At 39.3% G+C, this 24,627-nt stretch overlaps 1 protein-coding gene across 1 annotated transcript; it reads right to left on the reverse strand.

Moving 5' to 3' along the window:
* Positions 1-451: 451 nt before the first annotated feature.
* Positions 452-24,557, reverse strand: LOC306842908 (SHC SH2 domain-binding protein 1-like). The gene is made up of 13 exons (XM_079374085.1): positions 24,283-24,557; positions 23,885-24,067; positions 23,686-23,801; positions 23,355-23,569; positions 20,219-20,314; positions 19,520-19,750; positions 19,005-19,182; positions 16,976-17,096; positions 13,374-13,505; positions 11,500-11,618; positions 11,172-11,258; positions 10,341-10,482; positions 452-2,896 (listed from the first exon to the last, which is right to left on the reverse strand). The coding sequence occupies exons 1-13, from the start codon at positions 24,428-24,430 to the stop codon at positions 2,547-2,549; spliced, it is 2,118 nt and encodes a 705-aa protein (XP_079230211.1). The 5' UTR covers positions 24,431-24,557; the 3' UTR covers positions 452-2,546.
* Between the last annotated feature and the right edge of the window lie 70 nt (positions 24,558-24,627).

Here is a 24,627-nt window from a genome sequence, read left to right on the forward strand (position 1 = left end):
CATGAAAACGGCACAGATGTTGCTCTTCATCAAAAAGTACCTGTGATAGTTTGTGATTTTGTGCACAGCTAGTAATTTTTCAGCTATACAAGTATGAAACAGGGAGATTTTTACTCACAGAGGTCAAAGGTTCTCAAAGCTATATTCAGACAAACACCAGAATTGAGAGATAAATTATACAACAGTTGAGAAAATACGCTAACACTGAATAACTCACATATAGTGGGTTATCATGTCTCTTTTTGCTCTGCCAGGAGAAATGATTCCAAATGAAGTTGCAGCAGAAGCAACACTGTGCAGTGTTTAGTTTCTGAACAATGTAATCTGCAGAGTCAGAAACCATTACTACGGACTGTCTGGAATGCTCAAATATAGACAAGCTGAGTGATACAAACCATGGAAAGGTCAGCATTTCAAATTTAAGGACCAGAACTAATCGTTGTATAAAAGTCTTCATATAATACTACTTCTTAAAAGAGTGAGAATATTAACTTACCTGACAAATTACAATCATTGTTAAAGGTCAGGCAAGTAGCTTACACAAAGGGAGAAAAACCATCTGACAAAATTGTATTCCTGACATTATCAGAGCTGTCACTCTTGCTTCCACGTTTCCTTAGATCTCTCTAGCTCCTGGTCAATACATTTGTCCAGTTTTAATAGAGTTCTGCACAGAGGTAGTCAGGACGAGACCGTCAAAACTTTACAAAACACAGCCTCTCTTACTCCACTAAGCACTTTTTAAATAACAGAAAAGTCCAACCTCAAGAGAAGGACGATGCTCCCTGATATTTAATTAACAGACAGCGCTGCTAATTAACAAGACCGTATTCACTACCATCTTGTATTTAAAGCGTACACGAGCAGCTTGCTTCTCTAGCATTCATATGCAGCATCACAAACTCTGGAAGGTGAAACTCTCATTGTCACAAATTAACGAGCAACTGGTAGATATTGTAGGTCACCTTAGTTTTGAGGCAGAAGACAAGGGAGAAAACAAGGAGAATGTGGTGATGTTTATAGTCATAGGGGACACACTGAAACTAACTGCACCTTCAGTGGCTTTGACAGTCGCCCTTACCTTTAACAATGGATGCTGCCATTGTTCCCTGGCCCGCTCGCTGGTCTGAAGGACACCACTTCAAAATTGGACACTTTTTAGAGTCCTCCATGGCTGCAAGCTCTTGCTTTAGTCTGTCCAGACTGTGACATCTCTTTTGAAGATAAAATAATTGGCACAAAAGAAACCTGTCACTTCTTTTCCCCTCAATTTCTGTTGCATCTCAGATATGCCAGAAGAATCAGTAGAAGGAAAAAAAGAAATCAATAATCCCTAGGTCCTTTATCCCCCCTTCAAAAAGAAAGGTGTATAATTTATTTTTATTTGTTTTATCATCAATTCCACTCAAAGACTTTGACCTATACAACAAACAGGCATCTTATGAAACTGAGAAAAACTTATGAGCGGTAATAAACAACAAGATCATTCTTTCCCATAAGTCTCCTTTAAAAGACAAAGGGCCTTCCCTAAACGCACAGACAAGTTTAAGGCGACAGTTAATATGTAAGTACCAAGTCTAAAAAGGGACATTTAATTAAGATTCATAAATGAATTTGGCGTGTAACTGAATTTGACATGGTGCTAGAGGAGGGTATAAGGATGGATAACTCTGAAAAGACAAACCATTTACATTCTTTAATTGTTCTTCATCTCATTTCCTCCAATGAATTTGTATTTTTATATTTCACATTAATGCACTTTAAAGATCTCATTATGCTTTTTTGCAGTTCATTTTTTTGCCCACTTAAAATGAAAGCCTCACAGCTGGTTTTGGAGAACAAGTTTGGCTAATGCATGTCAAGCGGCATCTCATTAAGCAGACCAAAACCATATTTTTTGACCGGGCATGCTGGATTATGTAATTAATCAAATGGTCTCCATTATAAAGTGCTTTGCCTTATTTTCTGAGCATTAATCAAAGTGAATTTAATCAATGAGAATTAAGCTGCCACAAAAGGAACCCCTATAGACCAGCAAAACCAGTAACTCTCTTACTCTTCCATGCTTTTTTGTTTAAAAGTAAAGAAAATGTTTGACATTTGGGACAATAAAACAACTTTATTTCTACAAAATATAGAGAGACAATTACGGGGAAAAAATACTACTTTTGCTCTGCTTTTTTAGTGACTAAATGCCTTTCAGTGCTTATTAGTGACTATAGTAACCATTAAACTAGAATGTGGACAAAATGTGAACTGTGTGAACTCTCTCTCAAAAAAGTGTTTTTGAACGGGAACAAATCCAAGGTGCTGCTCTTTTGTGTGTTTCAGTGTTTGAAAACTTCCTGATAAATAAAAGCTCAATTCAAAAAGGCACAGGATAAAAACAAAGTTTAAAAGGCTACACATTTTAGCACATTTCATTAATTTTGCCATTTAACTCACAGTAATTAATGAAAGCTCACAAAGTAAATTTGCTGCAAAATTGAAGAAATACAGAATAAATAATTAAAGTGTGTCTGTGCATGCTTGCCGTAGAGAAGCCTTCAGTACAGAAAGGTACCAAAGCTTCCATTTCCATTGTGCTTGAACTGATTTCCATGAATTGAAATGAACATTTCTTGTGAGAGTAGATTCTCATCAGCCTGCATGGCCCCTAGTGCTTTCGACCGGCTCTTCTGAAGCCTATGTTTCTTGGCCGATGTGGCAACCAACTCTTGTTTGATGGCATCATTTCCCTCAGTGAAGTCTGGAGGGCCGGAGTGGCCATGTTTGATGGCTGGACACTCTTCCTCCACGACAATGACAGGCACATCATCACCACCACAACCATCATCATCATATATATCTGCCTCGGATTGTACTCCTGTGTCCTCAAATTCTCTCTCTTTCTCATCTGACAAAACAAAAGAGGCACACAACAGGTTTCAGTATAGATTTGGCTTTGAATTCTTTTTAGAGTTAGCATTTTTAATGTAAAAAAACAAACCTTAAAGGAAACATTAAATCATAACGAGAAATCTCGGTGCAAATATAATTGGAATAAACAGAGATTAATCTCAGTTGTGGCGCATAAACTTCAGAAACAGTCGTGCAGATTTGGAATAACACGAGGGAGAGCAAATGACACAATTTTAATTTTTGAGTGAATTATTCCTTTAATTCTTCACCAGAAAGCACAGACTGATGTGTCAACATAAAGCGCTCTCATTCACCATTCCAGCAGGGAACAATATGAATGGTTATAGTCAGCCAGAAAATGATAGGGTACAATAAAAGGATGTGTTTGAAACCTCTACGACTCTTCCCTAAATGGAGGGCCTCAGCACTCAAACTAAACCCTGCTGTTCCTGGCAAACAAAGTCATTAATGACACAGAACAATTACACTGTAATACTAGACTGAGAGACTTTAATTTCCTATATAGGAGAAAGCATCTTTAGGAAAGTCAGCAGTTATACTCCGGGAAACCTGAATCCCATAACCTACATTTTCTTTCCAATATAGTATTATAGTTCATTCAAATGGATTCATCTGAATACAATGAAATTCGCAATCTAAATTGCTGTAAATTTGCACATACAAAAATGGCAAAGGATAAACCCATGTGCATCTCACCTGCATAATAAAAATGCAAATAACATCCTTTATTTTAAAGAAAATAGATTCTGAATTCCCGTAACCAACACCCAAATGAAAACATGCACGTCAACTGAAACCTTTTAAATTGTACTTTCTTTTCATGTAAGCGAGGTTTCAATGCAGAACAGAAAGCCACTATGCCAATGCATCTAACAGACAAAGGCAGTCAGTGAGAGGCAGAAACAAAGGAACCAGAGGGAGAAGTAGGGGTCTACTTTTATTTTGAAGCCGAGACGCCTTCTGCTGAGCATAATTCAGAAATTAAGCATACTGCATTCACAGCTGCCCTTCATTGAATGTCAAGTGCATTTCCGTTCTTTCCTTTTCTCAAAATGGAGCTGGCTGAGGCGAGGGGAAAAAAGCCGATCCTGCTGAAGAAAAGTACCGTGGGGATGGTAGTCATTACAGACAGGCCTTCCAACAGACCCAGGGGGGCATTTTTAACAAAAATTGTATGCAAGCGAATATATTGTCACAGATATTACCGCAGGAGAAAGTAGAGCAGTTTTTGCATAGCCGGACTGAGTCCTGCGGGTTCCTTCACAAGCTATATAGACGTGTGGCGTACGCAGGCATGCACAGAACCATTTACAGTAATGGGGAGACTGGTCGTGGCCTATTTAATTTGTGGCAAAGAAGATGAGATGTGTGAAAGCCACAAACATCAAGGTTACACTATTCCCCATACAAGAAACCAAGGACATGCAGCAGACAAAAAAAAATAAAAAATCAGCTCTTACATGGAGGCCCTGGACACATGAATGGATTATGTATATACTGCATTATTTGCGAGCTCAAGCACATTTCATATTTCCCAGTAAATTGCAATAAAATTCTGCATAAATAACATGAATTAAAGGATTAGCTCACTCGTCATGTCTCCTCATGTTGTTTTAAACCCAAAATGCAGTTATGTTTTTCTGTGGAATCAAATTAAATATTAATAATAATGATGATGATGATAATAATAATAATAATTCACATTATCCATACAACGACAGTTCATAGTGACCACTTTGTGAAAAAAAAAACCCCCATAAAAGTAGTCAATACAATGACTCATATGAGTCATCTCTGAAGCAATACAGTTGATCTGATTTACAAATTGGACTGGTTCTTAGGTTCAACTCACTGACCAATGATCCAGTTGTAGTGATTCTTGGGCTAACAGCTGACTGAGAGCAAGATTATCAGTAAATAACAATTTTAATGCATTATTTCACAAATTCCGACTTATACTGAAAATTGTGTTATGGCCGATAACAGATAAATTTGGGGTTAGCTAACCCATGGGCGTTAGTGAGGGAACTGCAGGTGCTTTGATGATTTGATGAAAAGCTATTAATTAAATAATAATTAAGAGAATTAGTATTGGATCTCTTGAGGGGAGAGGACGCTGGCACTGTCTGTTGCCGCTTCTCCCTTAAGAAAACGATTGGATTATATGGATGTATGGATTTTTGTATCATACCTTTGTTGCTGGAAATCTTCTTCGCTCAATGCCGACCTGTTCCTGGGCTGTTGCATCAGAGTTTTTTACTACGTTACTGTTTACTGGCCCTGTGGTCTTGATATTACTCATCGACCCCAGCATCAAGATCGTCTAAACGGAAAACACTTCACTGCCAAGTTAGCCCTCGCCGGACAAGGTAACATCTCCCCGGCTTAGCGAGCAGCCACTTGCCAGCCGGCTGGATAATCTTTGGATCCTCTCTGTAAAGCGACATGACGCTAAAAGTACTCCATCCCGCAACTGCTTAATTTAAGGAATAACAGCAGTCCAATATATATCTCAGCCATTAAACAACTTAAACTTCAAAGCCGACCCCGCTACATACATAGAAGCTGCCGTAGAAAGTTTGTTTTCTCTCAGTCTGGTGACTCTATTCCATCTCTCTGGTGAACGCCTCTCTACTTGGAATAAATAGCGTTGGGAAGTCTACTTGCATAAGACCCGTCACCACGGAGCGGAACATAAAACGTGGAGTGGATTTCAGTCTACTTCGTTCTCTACAGTACATCACTCCATCTAACATCAAAATAGAACTGTTTAACACACAGTCCCTTGCAAATAAATCTGGTCTTATACACAGCCACATATTGGACAGGAATATTGATATCATGTGTCTTACTGAGACCTGGCATCAGCCAGAGGGATTTCTTGCATTAAATGAAGCATGTCCTCCTGGTTATCAATACTTGGAGAAAGCCCGCCACTCCGGTCGCGGTGGTGGCCTAGCAGTACTACATCGCAGTGACTTCAAACTCCGCTGTCTCTGCCCGAACTGTCCACTTTTGAATGCCTTGCTTTCAGATGTAAACCACCTTTCACTATGACTATTCTTCTCATTTACCGGCCTCCTATCCAGCCTTTATCTCAAGAGATAAATTAATTTCTCACTTCACTCTGTACTACATCTGCAAACATTGTTATACTTGGAGATTTGAACATTCATGTTGACACCCCCTCCTGTCGTCCAGCAGTTGATTTCTTACAGCTATTGGACGTTCTAAATCTCAAACAGCATGTTGACATCCCAACGCACAACAGAGGACATATACTTGACTTGGTCATTACTGACTCTGCCCCCATTGAAAATCTGCTGGTATACGATCTTGGAGTGTCCGATCACAAAGTCATCTCAATGGAGGTGAACTGTTCTCACTACATCAAGTCAAAACGCCAAATCCATTTCCGAAACATAAAAAATATCAACCCAGACAATTTGGCTTTGGACCTCCTGCAAATCCCATCAGCAACTTTCACATCAGTAAATGAATCAGTGGATTTCTATAACAGCACCCTGAGCAGTATTTTGGACCTTCACGCACCTGTAAAAACACGAACAGTCACTTTCTCACATACATCTCCCTGGTTCACTCCAGAACTACGGAAAATGAAAACAGCAGGGCGTGTACTTGAGCGGCGTGTTTCAAAAACTGGACTTACTGTTCACAAAATAGCCTATCAAGAACATCAAAAGGCCTACTCAGTGTCACTAAAAAACAGTTCTACTCAAACATCATCAGTAAAAATCAGGGAAACTCCAAGCAGCTTTTTTCTACCATAAACCATCTCATCAAGCCACAAACTATTTAACACAATGACACATCAGAAGAGAAATGCAACAGCTTCATCACTTTCTTCAGGAAAAAAGTTGAGACCATCCGTTCTTTCCTCTCCAGCACCCCTGCTCTGTCTGTCCCTACTGCCAATCCACAGCCTGGGATTTTTCAGCCTCTCTGTTGTTTTTCTGAAATCTCTAAGCAACAAGTTGAGGACATCATCGGCAGGATGAAAGCTTCCACCTGTATGCTGGACCCTTTTCCCACAGTCCTGGTGAAAACACACATCAGATCTCTTAGTCCCTTAATAACCAAAGTCATCACCATTCTTTACGCACTGGTCATGTTCCATCTGCTCTAAAAACTGCTGTTATCAAACCCCTTCTAAAAAAACCCACTTCAGACCCTGAAGTTCTTGCAAACTACAGACCTGTTTCCAACCTTCCATTCTTGTCCAAAGTTCTAGAAAAAGTTGTTGCTGCCCGGCATCTTCAGGATCACCTAAATTCAAATTCCCTTTTTGAAAAATTTCAGTTCGGTTTCCGTTCTGCTCACAGTTCCGAAACAGCCCTGATCAGGGTCACAAATGACCGGTTGATGGCGGCTGACACCGGCACACCATCGCTCCTCATCCTACTGGATCTATCTGCAGCTTTTGACACGGTTGATCACAATATCCTCCTTCAGCGCCTCCATCATACTATCCGACTCTCTGACACTGCTTTGAGCTGGTTCCAGTCCTACTTGTCTGGAAGAACAGAGTATGTTTCTTTGGGAGGTGCAAAGTCTCAGACGCATACAGTCACATGCAGTGTCCCTCAAGGGTCGGTTCTCGGCCCGATTCTGTTCACCATCTATACTCTTCCCCTTGGCCACATAATCAACAGGCATGGAATATCATTTCATTGCTATGCCGATGACACTCAGCTGTATATAAAAACCAACTCCATCCCATCTACAGCCACTCTGTCATCATTGAGCTCCTGCCTTGAGGAGATTGAGGCATGGATGAAGGTAAACTTCTTACAGCTAAAAAGCTCCAAAACAGAAGCTATTTTAGTTGGTACACCACACCAGGTCCAGTCATCACTTATAACCCACATCTTTCTCTGGTCAAAAAATTCCACTATCATCGACAGTCACCAACCTGGGCGTAAGATTTGATGCTCAACTCACATTTGACGCCCACATAAAACATCTGTGTAAGACCTCCTTCTATCACCTAAGGAATATTGCCAAACTCCGTCCCACACTTGGTCTGTCAGATGCTGAAAAACTCGTCCATGCTTTTATATCCTCAAGGCTGGACTACAGCAACGCTCTCCTCTTTGGGATTCCTGGCAAAAGCCTTCAAAAACTACAATACATTCAGAACAGTGCTGCAAGGATCCTAATGAGGATAAGGAAATATGACCATATCACTCCCATCCTTCACTCACTCCACTGGCTTCCTGTCTCATACAGGATTAACTATAAAATCATCCTACTTACCCATCAATGCATTCACGGCAACGCACCCCCCTACTTAAAGGAACTACTCACAAAACAAAACTCTTCACGCAACCTCCGCTCTGGAAACGAAGCCCTTCTTCAACCACCCAGAACTAAGCTCCGCACTATGGGGGATCGAGCCTTCTGCTCAGCCGCACCGCGTCTTTGGAATTCCCTTCCAAAAAACCTAGACTCTTTTAAGAAAGGACTAAAAACCTATCTTTTTAAGCAAGCATTTTTTACTTTTTGCTGACTTTTTTTCCGGTTTTTAACTTTGTTTATACTCTGTAGCACTTTGGGATTGTTTTTAAACTATGAAAAGTGCTTTACAAATAAAATATATTATTATTATTAATAATAATAATAATAATAATAATAAAGCATTTTTTTAATAAAACAATACAAAAACACATTTGTTAACCTGCATGTCATATGGCTCAGGTGAACCACGAACATGCAAAAGTGTAAAAGTATTGAAAAATTAAAAAAACAATTATCAGGGGGTACTTCAAGAAAACATCTCATGTCAAAGGGGTTCAGCTGACAAAAAAAAAAAAAAAAACTGGCTTTGGGAATCCATGATGTAAAGTATAAAACACATTTATTCATTTATATTTGGATTTAAAAATATTAGTAATATTTGCTGAAGGCTTTACATGTATTATTAGTATTTTTAAAGATTAAACATTACATTAAAAAATAATGACACATTACATTAAAACTAACAAAAAAAAACCCTCAAATTAGAGATGCACTGATTGCAATTTTCTTGGCCGATTCAGATTTCATGGAAGTGTGACCTGCCAATACCGATTTTTTTCTGATTCCGATTCTCTTTCTAAGAACTATAATTCACAGCATATACAAACAAAAATCTATGCAAATTTCAATGCAAAAATTATTTACATAATTGAAGAAATTATTAAACATTACAATTCCCCCAAACTGGACTAAGTTACAGATTTTCTCTCACTAAAACAACTCAAAATAAAGTGCTCTGTGACTGGAAAGAGGAAGAAATAGTTAACTTATAATGGGAAATTTTTGTTACATACAGCAACTCATTTTGTTTATAAGAGGCCATTTTTTCCCCCAACCCGATTAATTGTGTCATCTTACATTTACATTTATTCATTTAGCTGACGCTTTTATCCAAAGCGACTTACAATTGCTATATATGTCAGAGGTCGCACGCCTCTGGAGCAACTAGGGGTTAAGTGTCTTGCTCAGGGACACATTGGTGTCTCACAGTGGATTCGAACCCGGGTCTCTCACACCAAAGGCATGTGTCTTATCCACTGCGCCATCACCACCCCATCTTTCACATCAAATTCTTTCTTTGTTTCAATTAATTCAGTTAGCACAATATGAAACTGTTGTTACCATTCAAATTAAATTAGTATTAACAAACTCTATCTTTCCACTGCTGAGGAAACAGAAGCTGCATCTGAAGTGGCATTAGATGCATTTACACAGACAGTTTGATGAAGCCGAGGTGCCATAAATGCATTTACACTGCAAAATTTCAAATGCATAAATTTTATAAGATTGATGTTTTATAAGATTGAGGAAAAAATGCAATGATACTTTTAAATATGACTAAACCACCAGTAGGTTGCGGCAAGTATCTGTTTTAATGAGTGAGTCATTTATTCATTCAGTCAACCAATTCATTCAAACGGCTGATTCATTCAGAAACGAGACAAGTGACTGTCTTTGATCAGAACCATTTTCGTCAGCAAAAAATTCAGCCGATTCCGATCACTGGCCAGCCAATCGGTGCATCTCCATCTCAAATATCAGCTAATAACTGAAATATTACAAGTTTATCTTGAATCTCTTAGCATCATTCTGGAGCTTGACAAGCTGGTCACTATTAACAGCTGTTCATTTTTTTCCATTATGAAAAAATAAGTAACACTATAGAACCAAAAAAATTATAATTTTTTTCATTTTGGGTGAACAATCCCTACAATGCTTGCAACAACTTGTCTGTTTCTACTAGCATTTCTACTTCTTCAGGTGTTGCTAGGTACTTCAAGATAAGTGCCCTTAAATGAACTAGCTGGTGTTAATTTGAGAATATGCCCTGCTGATGGTGAACTGAGGCGTCAGAAGCAGACAGAAGAAGAAAAGGGCACCTGCGGCATTGGGCTCCACAGGCAGATCCTCCACGGTAGCGTCACCTGGCTTGACCAAGATAACGCCGTAGCCCTGATTGTTGTGGATCATGTTATTCACCATGGTGATTTTAGGCATGGCGTCCAACTCGTCTGCAAAATCCTGCCAAAGGGGAAGCAGGGGGTGGTAAACACGCAGCATGCCTACACAAATGAACATGTGCGCGCACACTCTCACATCTCTTTCTGGCCTAAGCAAAGTGAGGAAGAATAAAAGACTGAGGTTGGGAAGGCGCAGCATGTACACAAACGCACAAAGCTTTAGGAAGGTAGATAAAATCCAATTATTCCGCTGGAGTTAATTATGGAAAAATCCTTTTGGGGTGCTGCTACCTGTGTGTGAATCTAATTTGCTCTCAGGTGAAACACTAACACTGGCTTGAGCTGAAGTATTACTCGATGGCTTTCTCAAGACACACTTTCTCAAATGAAGCCAACTGACAATATTTTCCACAAAGATTCATGTCTATAACTCCAGGGTACTTACTGGCTTTTCTAAGATTTCCTCTGAACTGTGTGAGCGTACTGACCTCTTGTGACACGGCTTAAAGCTATTACCATTAAAGACGCCCCACGGTGGCCAGTGAAGTCCCACTCCACTAACACACTAAAGGGGTCAACTTTCCTGGAGGTCTTCTAAATGCATTAATCCACTAGATCATTAATACGATACCAAGACAGCTCTAAAGTGCGGTAAAGGTAAGATGCTTGCTGTTGATTAGCAGTAACCAGGAGCCAGACAGGCTAATCTACAGGCGTTTAGAAGAGCTGAAGCTCATCCATCTTCCTCACCTTAATCAGGATCCCCTCCTTGCAGTGATGGATGCCGTTGCCCACCAGACTGCATACACTCCCAGGGTAGATCTCCACACCGGCACCCTGAAGAGAGCACACAGCGACCATCAGAACGATAATGGTATCGGTCAATGAAGAAGAGGCTCTTTAGTAAAATGACTGGTGGTAAATCAGTCTAAGAATGCTGCTGGCAAGACCTTTCACATCTCTATTTCATGCTGTAATAACTACTGTAAAGAATAGATTGGAGAGCAGTACATTCATTTCATAAGTGAAGAAGTAATTTTATAATTTACGTGAGTTACCGTGTGCTAGTGCAGCTCACCTTGGAGCCGTACAGGTCACACATGTTCATGCAGAGTTGGGCCGCCGATCGCACAATCACACCTGTGGTCTCACACTGCATCACACAATTTTCCATTTCCAGCTTCCCCTGGCGAACACCTAATGAAAGATAAAGGGTGACAAATCGAAAAGACATTGGAGGACGGTGACAGGACATGCAAGGAGGAAAAGTTTATAAAGATGTAGAACAGTGCTAGCTCATATTGAATATAAGCAATATAAAATGAAATGACATTGGCGACCTCAGAATGATTTTTATTTGACTACTGAGTTTCCAATAGACCAACAATTAGATGTGTCATCTGAGTATGAAAACGTTAAGGCAGATAGCATCTTTTATTTAAAGTTTTATTCATATTTGTGAACCACTTCAAACTGTTTGTTTTGAACAACTGGAAATTTTGATTACGCAATTATATCTATATAATTGTATATCACTAAAATGATAAAAAACACCCCTTTCTGGCATTGTTTTTATGACGTTTAAAAATGTTTTATTATAACTCTATGAGGGTAATCTAACGTTGTTCTTTTACTAATAATTGTTATAATGGTGAATATACCCTGCTGTTTAAACGTTTGGGGTCAGTACAATTGTTTTTTATTTTTTTGAAAGAAATTTCTTATGCTCACTAAGGCTGCCTTTATTGGATCAGGAATATAGTCAAATATTGTGAAAAGTGAAATATTACAAGTGTAAAAAAACATTTTTTGTTCTATTTGAATAGGTTTTAAAATGTCATATGCTTCAGCGATGGAAAAGCTACATTTTCAGCAGTCATTACTCGAGTCTTTAGAGTCACATGATCCTCCAGAAATCATCCTATATGCCGGTTTACATTTAGTCATATAGCAAACGCTTTTATCTAAATGAGGATCCATGAGGACAATGGAAGCATTAAAAATCAACAAAAGAGCAATGATATGCAAGTGCTATAACAAGTCTCAGTTAGCTTAACGCAGTACACGTAGCAAGGTTTTTTTTAAGGACTCAGCTGCTCTGATTGAGTTGGGCAGGTCATTCCACCAAGAGGAAACATTTCATTTAAAAGTCAGTGAAAGTGATTTTGTGCCTCTTTGAGATGGCACAATAAAGCGACGTTCACTTGCAGAAAGCAAGCTTCTAGAGGGCCCATAAATCTGAAGTAATAAATTTAGGTAAAGGGGTGCAGAGCCAGTGGTGGTTTTGTAGGCAAACATTAATGCCTTGAATTTTATGCGAGCAGCTATTGGTAGCCAGTGATTTGAATTAGTGAATTGATTTAGTAAAGAGATTTCTTAATATTATCAATGTTGTAAATAGTTGTGCTGCTTAATATTTTTGTGAAAACCAGGATGCATTTTATCATGAATAGAAAGATCAAAATAAAAGCAAAGATAATTAATTTTGGTCAAAATGGTGATTAAATGGTAATACAAATAAATTTAAAATAAAATCTGAAAAATAGTGTCAGACATTTTTTCTTATTTATATTGTCTGGCAATAATGCGATGGGGAACATATTGTTTTGGAAGCAAGCAGAACATCCAGTGGATAATAAACAAGCCTGTTATTCTGACTAGATCAGAAATCCCACAGGAAGCAAACCTTTAGTGTAGCCGCACACAGGGATACAGATTTAAAGGCTCCCTAGGCTGGGCATGCCAGAACGGCTCACCAATGAAATGACAAGAAAAACATAAGATGACTCTCCTGTTACTGTGTTGCTGTAGAGTGAATGTCTGAGCAAAAAGTGCATGTCAGGTCTCTGTTGAACATACTGCTGTCCATTCAACAGCAGCAGTCCCTCAAGACTCTTCGACAAACAGCTGGAAATGGGGGAAAGAGACAGGATCATTTTCTTTGAAACTCACACAAGATGCCTTCAATGGCGTCGCGCTGTATGAACTTTAGATTCAAGAGTTTGACGTTTGCTCCAGTTGACTCCACAAACGCGTCACCCTTGTTACGCTTCTCAATCACCACCTCGTCTGGCAGACCGTATCCTGAGGGAAGACAGGAGAGAAATGGCTCTAGAAAAAGGGCTTTTATGTCCAACCCTTACATTTTTGGCTGACACTTTTTATCCAAAGCAACTTACAAAAAGCACAAAATGTATTACAAAATAAAATAATCACTGAATAGAAGTTTAAATAACACAAAAACTCAAAAATAACCTTGTTATAAAACAGGCCGGTGATAACAGTTTTGCCAGTAACAAGAACCCGTTAAAATTGCACTTTTTGAATAAAACATTTCCTGAACCTGCATGACAAAAAATGCTGAAGTGAAATTGACAGGCCCTTAACCCTAATGGATCACTGTCATTTACCACTAGGCCTACCATCCAGCAAAGAACATCTCATTATAGAAAAAGCCTCTCCATAAAGGACCTAATTCTCTATGGTAATTAGACCGTCTCTCAGTCTAGACGCATGGTTTCCAAGTAACAATGTGGCTAAATGACCATCAACAGGCATGCTGAGTTTATAGCAGCCGGCAGACTGATGACTGAGAGGTCAGCTTAGCACCATCTCAGTTTGAGATAGTGGTGGCAGGTCAATGAGAGCAGCGGTTCAAAGCCGCCGAGTTTGACAGCCCGGCTTCATTACACACTGCTCTTTGACAGATGGTCCTGAAACAGGTTTCTCCCAGAGTTTTCTAACAATGCCCAGATGAACTTGAGCGCCCTGGTCAGTTCTCTCACACTTCTTTCAAATGCCAAAGGCTGAATATAGACCAATAAAGCACCATCCTCACTTCTACGTCTGCAGGTAACAACAGTGGATTCGCTGGAAGATCTCTCCGTAATTGACAGCAGTGGGACGCTTTGAATTGGAAAAAGTGAATCACAGACCTACTTCCTGCACTCCATAATGCAACACCGTTGCAGGTCTCAATGACTCAATCACTTCTAAAAACATGCAAAACTATTTAGAGCTCCTTCAAATAATCTTGGCGATAAAGCCGCAGCCTGAGACAAAGGCATGAGTGACGTTTTCGCTAAATATCAAAAGACCTTTAGTGCGGGGAGCCGAGTTCTTTTATGAAAATCTGGCAGTGGTCTAATTGAGTTGCTCTTCTCCTGTAGTAGAGCCAGCAGCCGCCTGTGTGTTATCTCCTCTTTCAGGGCTTCCCTGACGCTGCAGGAGAGACTGCCAAGCACACAAAACCTCCATATTTAAACAGCATCCTCCAGGCCTTCTTTCCTCTTCCTCATTTGACTTCATCACTATCTGACTTTGCAGGTCGTCCATTTGCATAAAGAGACTCGACCCCATGCTCTCTCTGCTCGCCTGCCTCCACATTCCTCATGCATTAATTTCCGCCACCCCCCCCCCCCCCCCCCCCCTCAACATTGAAAGGTGGTTATTGCGCCATTGAGCTCAATTACCTCAGCAGGCTTTCTAATATCACACGCCGACTGCAGTATTCGTTTTATACACGTCCAGGGAACCATTTTGACAAACAAGGCCCGGTGCCAGACTATTGACTTAGTGTTATGAAGCATGCTGTATCACAAAGCTTTATTAAAGGGAAAAGAATAGTACAAAATACAGGTGATTTCCTCTGTGTTTTAGATGGAGGTAGATGGAAAAAAAAAATACCTTCCAAATCAATCGGATGATAAATGTCAATGTCTCTACATCACCGCAGCTAAAATTGGGCAAACAGACACCACTAACGTTACCAGTGTTAGAGAAAGTTACTTTTAAAAATAATACATTACAATATTGTGTTACTCAAAAAGTAACTAATTGCATTACTCTTTATAGAAAGTAATGTATTACGTTTCTTTTAGTCAGGAAGTGTCTCTGCACGGGACAGGAGAGGTGTCAGTGAATAAATGGGAAAAAGTAACTTGTGTTACTTATTTGATAAAGTAACATATTTCGTTGCAAATTTAAAAGCAATGCATTACAACTAGTTTAACTTTTAAAGGGATAGTTTGTCCATAATTTTTTATTGTCACTGTTCTCACACAAGGGAAATCATATGGATTTGTAAAGGATTAAAAAAAGAATTGCTTTTGACACTTTTTTTTTTTTTTTATCATTTGAGATTCATTTTCATTTTTCAGAGAAAAAAGTCATACAGGTCTGGTACAACATAAAATTGAGTAAACAATTTTAATTTTAACCCTACTGCTGTATGTACTGATAGATTTATGTTTATTAAAGCTATAACGTTGTTCAGATTAAGAGCTGTGGGTGATTTTCTCTTTGCATTTTTTTCTTTGATTAACATTGATGGCTCAAGCTCCAGTCTGACACTTTAAGACAATATACTGACACGCATCGGATTTTCTCCCAACTGTTCTCGTCCACTTAAAACATAAAAGTGAAGACTCTCATAACCGGCCATTTTGACACATTGTGTGTGTATTTTTTGGCATATTTTTGTGTGTTATTTCGACGCGCCCGAAGCTCAATGTGTACTTTGCTTGCCCGTTTTGGAGCACGCCGCCGCGCAGGCACACATTTCAGCCTGGGGAACAGCAGAGTGTACTTTCAACGTTTTACTATCAAATATGTCCTGCAATGTAGCAACAGTAAAGACGGCATTTTATAACAATCACTGATTGAGCTGATTCAGATGTTAAGTTTTGGTTCGGAGGAACGAATCCGCGCCGCTATGAAGGGAAGGGTGTTGTGCTAGAAGAAATGCGGCTATAATCCTTGGAAGCCAAAATCGAAAAAAAAAAAATACTTAGCTTAATATAACAGCCACAGGCCTAAAGTGTGAGCAGATGTTTGAATAGTTGGTTCTCTCTTCTATCATAATTAAACAGGACTTTCATGTTGCGTGTGCTGAAGCTCATCCGCGTGAGCGCGATCTGGCTTCTGAATTGCGCATAGCAAAAATGCATCATAGACAAATGTTTGAATATTATTGCACATAAAAACAGCTGGCGACATATACATATATATATATATATATATAGAGAGAGAGAGAGAGAGAGAGCAACAATAAATGTGTGTGTTTTCTCTTAATTTCTCCAATACCGACAGAAGTACCGATAACGTCAGAGCTTATCGATACTCCGGTCTTTCATAATTTAGCCCCGAGGCCGATTTAATACCGAGTTTCGGTACCCATCCCTAATTGTCTTTATTGCTATTTGTACACAATAGCCTCTGCCTTTTTGTTGTCTAGTTCTCAAACTTCTGTGAGGGTAAAATGTGTCTCCTACATCTTTTTTATTGCTGTGACAAACTATCAATTGAGCTCCAAAAAACTGACAACCAAAAACACTTTTGTCAAATAGATGAAGCAGAATTATCCCTGGATAATTCACAAGACAAGGATGCCTTAAATTTCCCATAAATTTGATATGGGAATAAGGGTCTGATTTGAGCCCTAACTTCATTGTAGGCACAAAGTGTTATGAACCCTATGACACCAATGTCAACAATTGTCAGCGCAAAACGAGGTCAGTTCAGACAGACATGCACACGGTGAATCATGTGATTACCTTCAACCTCGATGGAGTCAACAATACTGATGGAGCTGGTGATGCTGTAAAGGCCAGGGCATACGATGACCACATCCCCCTCATTGCACGCATTGACCGCAAGCACCGGGTCACTGTGAAACTGGAAACAACACACAGACCACATTAGTCCAACTCAAATACATTTTCGTCCTAACGTAAAAACCACCAAAAACTGATTTTCAAAATCACAGTGAGTGGAGGAAAAAAGGAAAAACAGTCTAACACAAAAAAATCAAACAGAGATCAAACACAAGCTAGTGCATGAACACAGTGCTTTAACAAACCTTTACAAATCCTGCATTACAGCACCTGACACATTAGTGATCAGACCGTCCTAACAACTTTCCACACAAACCGCTCTTTAGTCTTACCATCCAAACAGAAGATGGAGAAGCGAGCAAGCACACATGACATTTTACTAGCAAAATTATTCACAGTCCTAGTGGTCATAAAATTATACTAGCTCGAGTGAAATCAATGATTTCATTTTTTTCCTGAGAGCTCTGAGGCGGCCAGCGCTCTCAGGCAGATATTAACCTTTAGGAGGTAAACCCAGGAAATTAAAAGACAGTGATCAGAGGATGTGGGAGAAAGGGAACAGGGCATTAATATCAGCAATTGGGGAGGATTTGCACTCTACCTTCCCTGTCTGAAACTACTTTATTTAAACGATCAGACTATCCTCCATCCAGATTCAGCTCCCAGAATAGCAGAAGTGACCTTTTCCAATTCAAATACCATATTTGCCACTCTTGTCATGGCTAGAAACTAGGCTTTGTTCAGAATGCAGGTAAAAGTGGCCCAAATTCTCTCTTTTTTTCCATAATGTGAACAGCAAAAACTACATGGAATTTTTTTTTTTATATAATTTGGGTCACTTCCATATGTGGTCTTAAATCAGATTCAGGTCTGATGTTCTGCAATGTCACTCTAGATCAGTATCACAATTCCATACTGACATCTCCCATAAACTATTTTATGCTGTAACACTTTACAACAAGGGCTAATTTAATAACACTAGTCAACACTAGTGAGCTAACAATGAGCATAATATATTTCAGCATTTATTCATTTTGTTTATATTAATCATTATAAAAAAAGGTGTTTGATAACAGTGCATTGACTAAAGTTAACAAAACTTTTGACCTTAATTTATTAGTAAATATTAAGATTAACATTAATAAAGAAATAAATGCAGTAGAAGTACTGCTAATTGTTAGTTAATGTTAACTATTCTAGTTAACTAACGTTAATAAATAGAACCTTACAGTAAAATGATTTTACATACTTGTTCTTTTGTCACTCAGTTAATATGAACGGCAGATATAAAAATAGTCAGTGGAGGGTCAGTGAGGCATTAGAACCTATAAGTAATATGGTAACAGTCATATAAAAGCAAAACTTGAGAAGTCAAATCGTAAATATTTAAAAACTTTGCTCTTTTTATCCTCATCTTCTTCCGCCTTATCACCTGTACACAAATGGCTTCGGTGACACATCACCTTATCACCTAGATTAACGACACCAACAGAAACGAGTGCACAAACATGACGATGAATGACATGAAATACGCTGTGTTTTCCGCCAACTGGCAACCCAGAGTGCCGAAATACAATTGGGTAAACTGGCAGTGGGAGGGTTTCACAAACCAAAACAAGAGACCGACATTCTGGCCAGGAAAGCACATTTTTCAAAGGAGAATAACTGACTGTAGCATTGTTTTTCAGATAAACAAGTACATTAACTTAGCATGTTTCTTAAATATCTGCAAACACATTATTGTATTTTTATGCTTTAGTCAAAAACTTACATACAGCACCTTTAAATCTATTTAAAATACACACACACATACACGTGTGTGAATATAGTTTTTTTTTTTCACAGTCCAAATGTCATAAGCCCCTTCCAAATTCCCCATTTACAAAGCCAGTACAAGGGAATACAAGACCAAGGTCTTCTGACCAGCATGCAACTGTGTCATAAAAAAGAGAAAGGGTTATCCACACACCTGCACTTCAAACTCTTCACTTGAATAGTGGGGCATCAGTTTATCAGTTATCAAGCTTTGAAGCTGCTGAACTGTGGCCGAGGCAGATACCAAGTGAACCACCCGGCCGCCAGCGGGACGTGGCCCCTTTGCCCTGCATGACTGCTGACCGGAGTTCACCTTGTAGCCCAGAACATACCTGCAAAGGACACGCAGGTGGAATGGGTGAGCAACCCAAAGAACTAACAGGCACACTCTCTCAAACACAGCTGTTCACATTGACACGTCTTCGATCCCATCTGGAATCTGGTAACTAGGAAAGACTGATGATTAATTATGGAGCAGTGCGTATTGATCCTGAGGTTTGGAAAACGTATATAAGTCAATACTTCAAAAAGCGTGAATTCCTGGTTGCAATATTAATCACATTTATATGTTACTCTCCTGATTAACTTGGGGTTGAGTAGCAAAGCCATGTTGTGGGTACATATGTACAAACATCTCTCAATCTCAACACACACAGCAGTAATAATCACCTGAGCAGCGGGTTTTCAATAATACGCAGCTTGCGTTTAAGTGCTTCCAGCTGCCCATACAGACGCAGTCCTTCCACCATGGATGCGTTGTCTTGCTCAGACTCTGAGTCGCTGTCTAGGCCACTTCTCAGGCTGGAAAACTCCTGAAACTTCTCAGAGCAGAGTGCCAGTGTCGAGTTATACTCCGCTACAAGACCAGCTGGAACGCGATCCTCCAAGATATCATAATACCTGTGGAAAATACATCGAGGGAGAGATGAATATGGCTATGAGCAGACAGAAAATCCTGTACTTATTAAAGGTGACAATGTGTGTAATTTCTGCATAACTAGTGGCACCAAAGACAACTGCAATCAAACTTAAATAAATAAATGTCACAATGGTACCATTATACTCATTTATTTGGCATCTCCACTGTTGTTTATGCCAATGTGAGTTTAAAATTAGATATCCTATACTTAGATTAAATAGCACATTTCACAATGACTCTCTAAATTATTAGCGAAGTAAATTTATTTGCATTACTCCAAGCAATTTATAGTGTTGTCCTATAATGAACTGTTCATTACTGAGTGCACACTGCCACCTGGTGGTCAGAGCTTCTTTACAGTAGCCACGGACCTGCTAGGATAACAGATTTATTCAGTGTTTTGCGGTCATGCTTCAGGGGGAGAGACAGGACACACAGAGGACACTTACAACCTAAGACGAGGCTCCACACACCGAACAAAGTAATCAAAGTCATCGTCCTCATCTTCCTCATCCCACTTCCTCCAGATATGCTTATAGAAAAACCTGTGGGGATTAGACAGAAACGTGCAAGAGTGAATGATGGAGAGGAGGGGGAGAAAGACAGTGAGTGAGAGTGACAGGAAAACCTACTTAACCGGTCAGTTAGTATAATAGAGGAACCTCTTCAGAATCACAAACCGGTATACAATTGTCCATTCGCATCACTCTTTTGATACTAAAATTATGACAATTTAATTTCATTAGATACTCAAACCAAGATATTCAAGATAATTCCACATTTCAAAATGTATAAATGTACACTAGTTCATGTATTATGGAATGAAATATGAACAATAATATATTAAGAAATAAGTAAATTTACTAATTAGTTTAACAGCTTATGTAGTTAAAACGTGTGGGTGTATATACGTTGGTTTTTGTGGTTTATGGGGACTCTCCATAGGCGTAATGGTTTTTATACTGAACAAACTGTGTGTGCTATTGCCCTACACCAACCCTACACCTAAACATAGCCCTCACAGGAGACTTTGTGCATTTTTACATTTTCAAAAAAAACACCATTTAGTATGTTAAGCCTTTTGAATTACGGGGACATAGGCAGTGTCCTCATAAACCACCTTCATATTGTAATACCTCTGTCATACCCATGTCATTATACAAATTTGTGTCCTCATAAACATGCACACGCACACACACACCTCCAAAAGTATTGGAACAGTAAGGCCAATTCCTTTATTTTTGCTGTAGACTGTAAACATTTGGGTTTAACATCAAAATATGAATATGAGATGAGAGATTAACGTTTCAGATTTTATTTACAGGTATTTTCATCTGGATCTGATACACAACTTAGAAGATAGCACCTTTTGTTTGAACCCACCCATTTTTCATGTTACCAAAAGTATTGGAACATGTGACTGACAGGTGTGTTTTGTTGTCCTGGTGTGTCCTATTAATTGATTATTCAAACAATAAATAGCACTGAATGTCTGCGCTCAGTTTCAGATCCGTGCAGACTGCATTTATAGTTAGTTAGACATGTAACCAACATGAAAACCAGAGAGGTGTCTATGGGTGAAAAACGAGCAATTGTGAAGCTGAGAGAAGATGAAAAATCAATCAAACCATTGCAAAACACTGGCAATAGCAAGTACAACCATTTGGACTCTCCTGAGGAAGAAAGAAACCACTGGTGTACTAAGTAACACACCTCAAACGGGTAGATCAAGGAAACCATCTGGACTTTATGACAGAAACATTGTGACAGCTGTAAAGAAAGACCCTAAAACAACTGTTAGTGACATCAGCAACAACCTCCAGAGGGCAGGAGTGAAGGTATCACAATCTACTGTTCGCAGAAGACTTCATGAACAAAAGTACAGAGGCTACACCAGAAGATGCAAACCACTCATTAGCAAGAAGAATAGGAGATGAGCCTCAAAAATTCTGGGACAAGGTTTTATGGACCAAAGTGATGGAAAGGCTAAAGTCTGGAGAAAGAAAGGATCAGCTCATGATCCCAAACATACAAGCTCATCTGAAACACAGTGTACACAGGTGTACATTATAGTACACATTACACAAGTAATGTAATGGCTTGGGCTTTCATCGCTTCTTCTGGGACAGGCTCATTAATCTTCATTAATGATGTAACACATGATGGCAGCAGCAAAATTAAGTCAGAAGTCTACAGAAATATTTTGTCTGACAATTTACAGAAAGATGCAACCAAACTGATTGGGAGATGCTTTATCATGCAGCAAGATAATGACCCAAAACATGGTGCCAAAACAACAAAGGAGTTCATAAGGGGCAAGAGGTGGAAGGTTTTAGACTGGCCAAGTCAATCTCCACACTTAAACCCTGTAGAGTATGCATTTTACCTGCTAAAGAAGAGACTGAAGGGAGTAACCCCCCCAAAACTGAAAGAGGCTGCAGTGAAAGCCTGGAAAAGCATCATAAAAGAAGAATGCAAAAGTTTGATGTCAATGGGTCACAGGCTTGATGCAGTTATTGAAAGCAAAGGATTTGCAAATAAATATTTAATAAAGTCTTTTTCACTTTAATCTATGTTAATTCTATCTGTTCCAATACTTTTGGTAACATGAAAAATGGGTGTGTTCAAACAAAAGGTGCTATCTTCTAAGTTGTGTATCAGATCCAGATGAAAATACCTGTAAATAAAAGCTGAAATGTTAATCTCTCATCTCATATTTATCTTTTGATGTCAAACCCAAATGTTTTCAGTCTGCAGCAAAAATAAAGGAATTGGTCTTACTGTTCCAATACTTTTGGAGGGCACTGTATATACACACACAAACAAACACATACACTTGACACTTTTATTCGGTAAGGATTCATTAAATAGATCAAAAGTGACAGTAAAGACATTTAGAACGTTGTAAACTACTTCTATTTTAAATACTAAGTTCAAAAGAATGACATGTCCTTCATCATCACAGCTTTCACAAAAAATATTAAACTTTTAACTTTGACAATGAGAAATGCTTCCTGAGCTCCAAATAAGCATATTAGAATGATTTGTAAAAGACATTAAAGACTTATTTTAAATTGCATATATTTCACAATATTATTTAGGCTAACAGAATTTTTTGTCAAATTGACTTTTTGACTGTAAAAAAGTAAGGGGAAAGGGAAGTGGTGTGTGGCCAAGTATGGTGACCCATACTCGGAATTTGTGCTCTGCATTTAACCCATCCACACAGTAGTGAACATACACACGGAGCAGTGGGCAGCCATTGCTGCGGCGCCCGGGGAGCAGTTTGGGGGTTCGGTGCCTTGCTCAAGGGTCTCACTTCAGTCGTGGTATTGAGGGTGGAGAGAGTGTTGGTTATGCACTCCCCACACCAACAATCCCCGCCGGACCGGAGACTCGAACCCACGACCTTCAAGTCCAACTCTCTATCCATTAGGCCACGACTGTATGTGTATACATGCATTTCAAATAATTTACAGATTTACTTCCTACTATAAATCCTACTATTGTTCATTGTTATTTCATGTTTGTTGGACTACCAACATAAACTGAACAGCATGGCTGCTCAAAAATGGGTTAACGAACCTGAGGTGCTCTAGGGCCAAAGCAGTCTGATCAAAGTCCCCGGATTCATCATCATCATAGACAACCGAGAGCTTGAGAAGAGGCACTTTATGAAGTGTAGCCTCTAGCAGGGCCTTCATGGACTCTTCAGTAAGATCACAGCCTCTGGTCTCACACTCCATTGGCAGCACCAGCTCCACCTTTGCCTTCAGCTCCTTACAATCGACATCAACAACCTACAACAACAACCCTCAGCTTCTAAACACTCCCTTGTGCAGATGCTTCAATCATAAGCATTTACTTTTCATGTTTTTAACTGTAAATACCCAAAAGCATGCTATAATGAACTTACTTCAACCAGCACATCAAACACATCAGTGTGCCATATGGCTTGCCAATCACATGGCTCCACTATCTTCTCCAGGTACTCAGCCGTGAAGGCTTCGACTTCAGATGCTTTACAGTCACCTGTCAAACAACTCAGGTTTATAAACACACTTATTAACTCATTTACTGCTGTGGGTGTCTGTCAGAAGCGTTTGGATGGTTACCAAGCATGTAATCTTGATATGCTTTGAATCGCTCATAGTACAGAAGATGGTCTGTCTGGAAGGTGTCCGGAAGTTTTCCTGGCCTCTCTGCTCGCTGTAGATGAGTACATGGTCTCTCATCACTATTCAAGTAATGGGTGCCGCTGTCATCATCACCATCTTCTTCTTCTGTCTGAAATAACTCTGAAAACAATATACATCAGCAATGGAAGTTTAATAACGTGGCCTACAGACTTGCATCCAATATCCAAACAAAAGTATTTTAGATCATGTTATAACAAACAAGCAGCAGTCTCAAAGCCAGACACTGGGAATAAATGACATAGCAACAAAGTAAATTAACTTTATATGTGGAAGAGGTCACACAGAAATTCATGCACCGTGTAAACATGACAAACCTTTATGTCTGGTCTCATTACAGACAGTCTCTTGCTCTCTTTCTGGCTGTTGGTTGACATTATGCTCATGATTATTTGGTGGATCTTCGCAGGTCAGTGTGAGGACGATTTCTACGCTGTTTCTTGAACACACAAGCTCCTCAGACATCACTGAAGCGTAAAACGCCAATCCAGCTAAAGTAAACGAGGAATGGATAAATAAAAAGTGTTTGGTTAACTAAGTTATCAACTAACTGTCGGCCTCCTCCCTTCACTTGTAACTATTTTCAAACGCTGCCTGGGCGGAGCAAACCGACACTCTCTTAAAGGGACACTGCACACACTTTAAACCCTTTTAAAGTCGCA

This window comes from Barbus barbus, assembly GCF_936440315.1.
Source record: "Barbus barbus genome assembly, chromosome: 1".
NCBI lineage: Eukaryota > Metazoa > Chordata > Actinopteri > Cypriniformes > Cyprinidae > Barbus > Barbus barbus.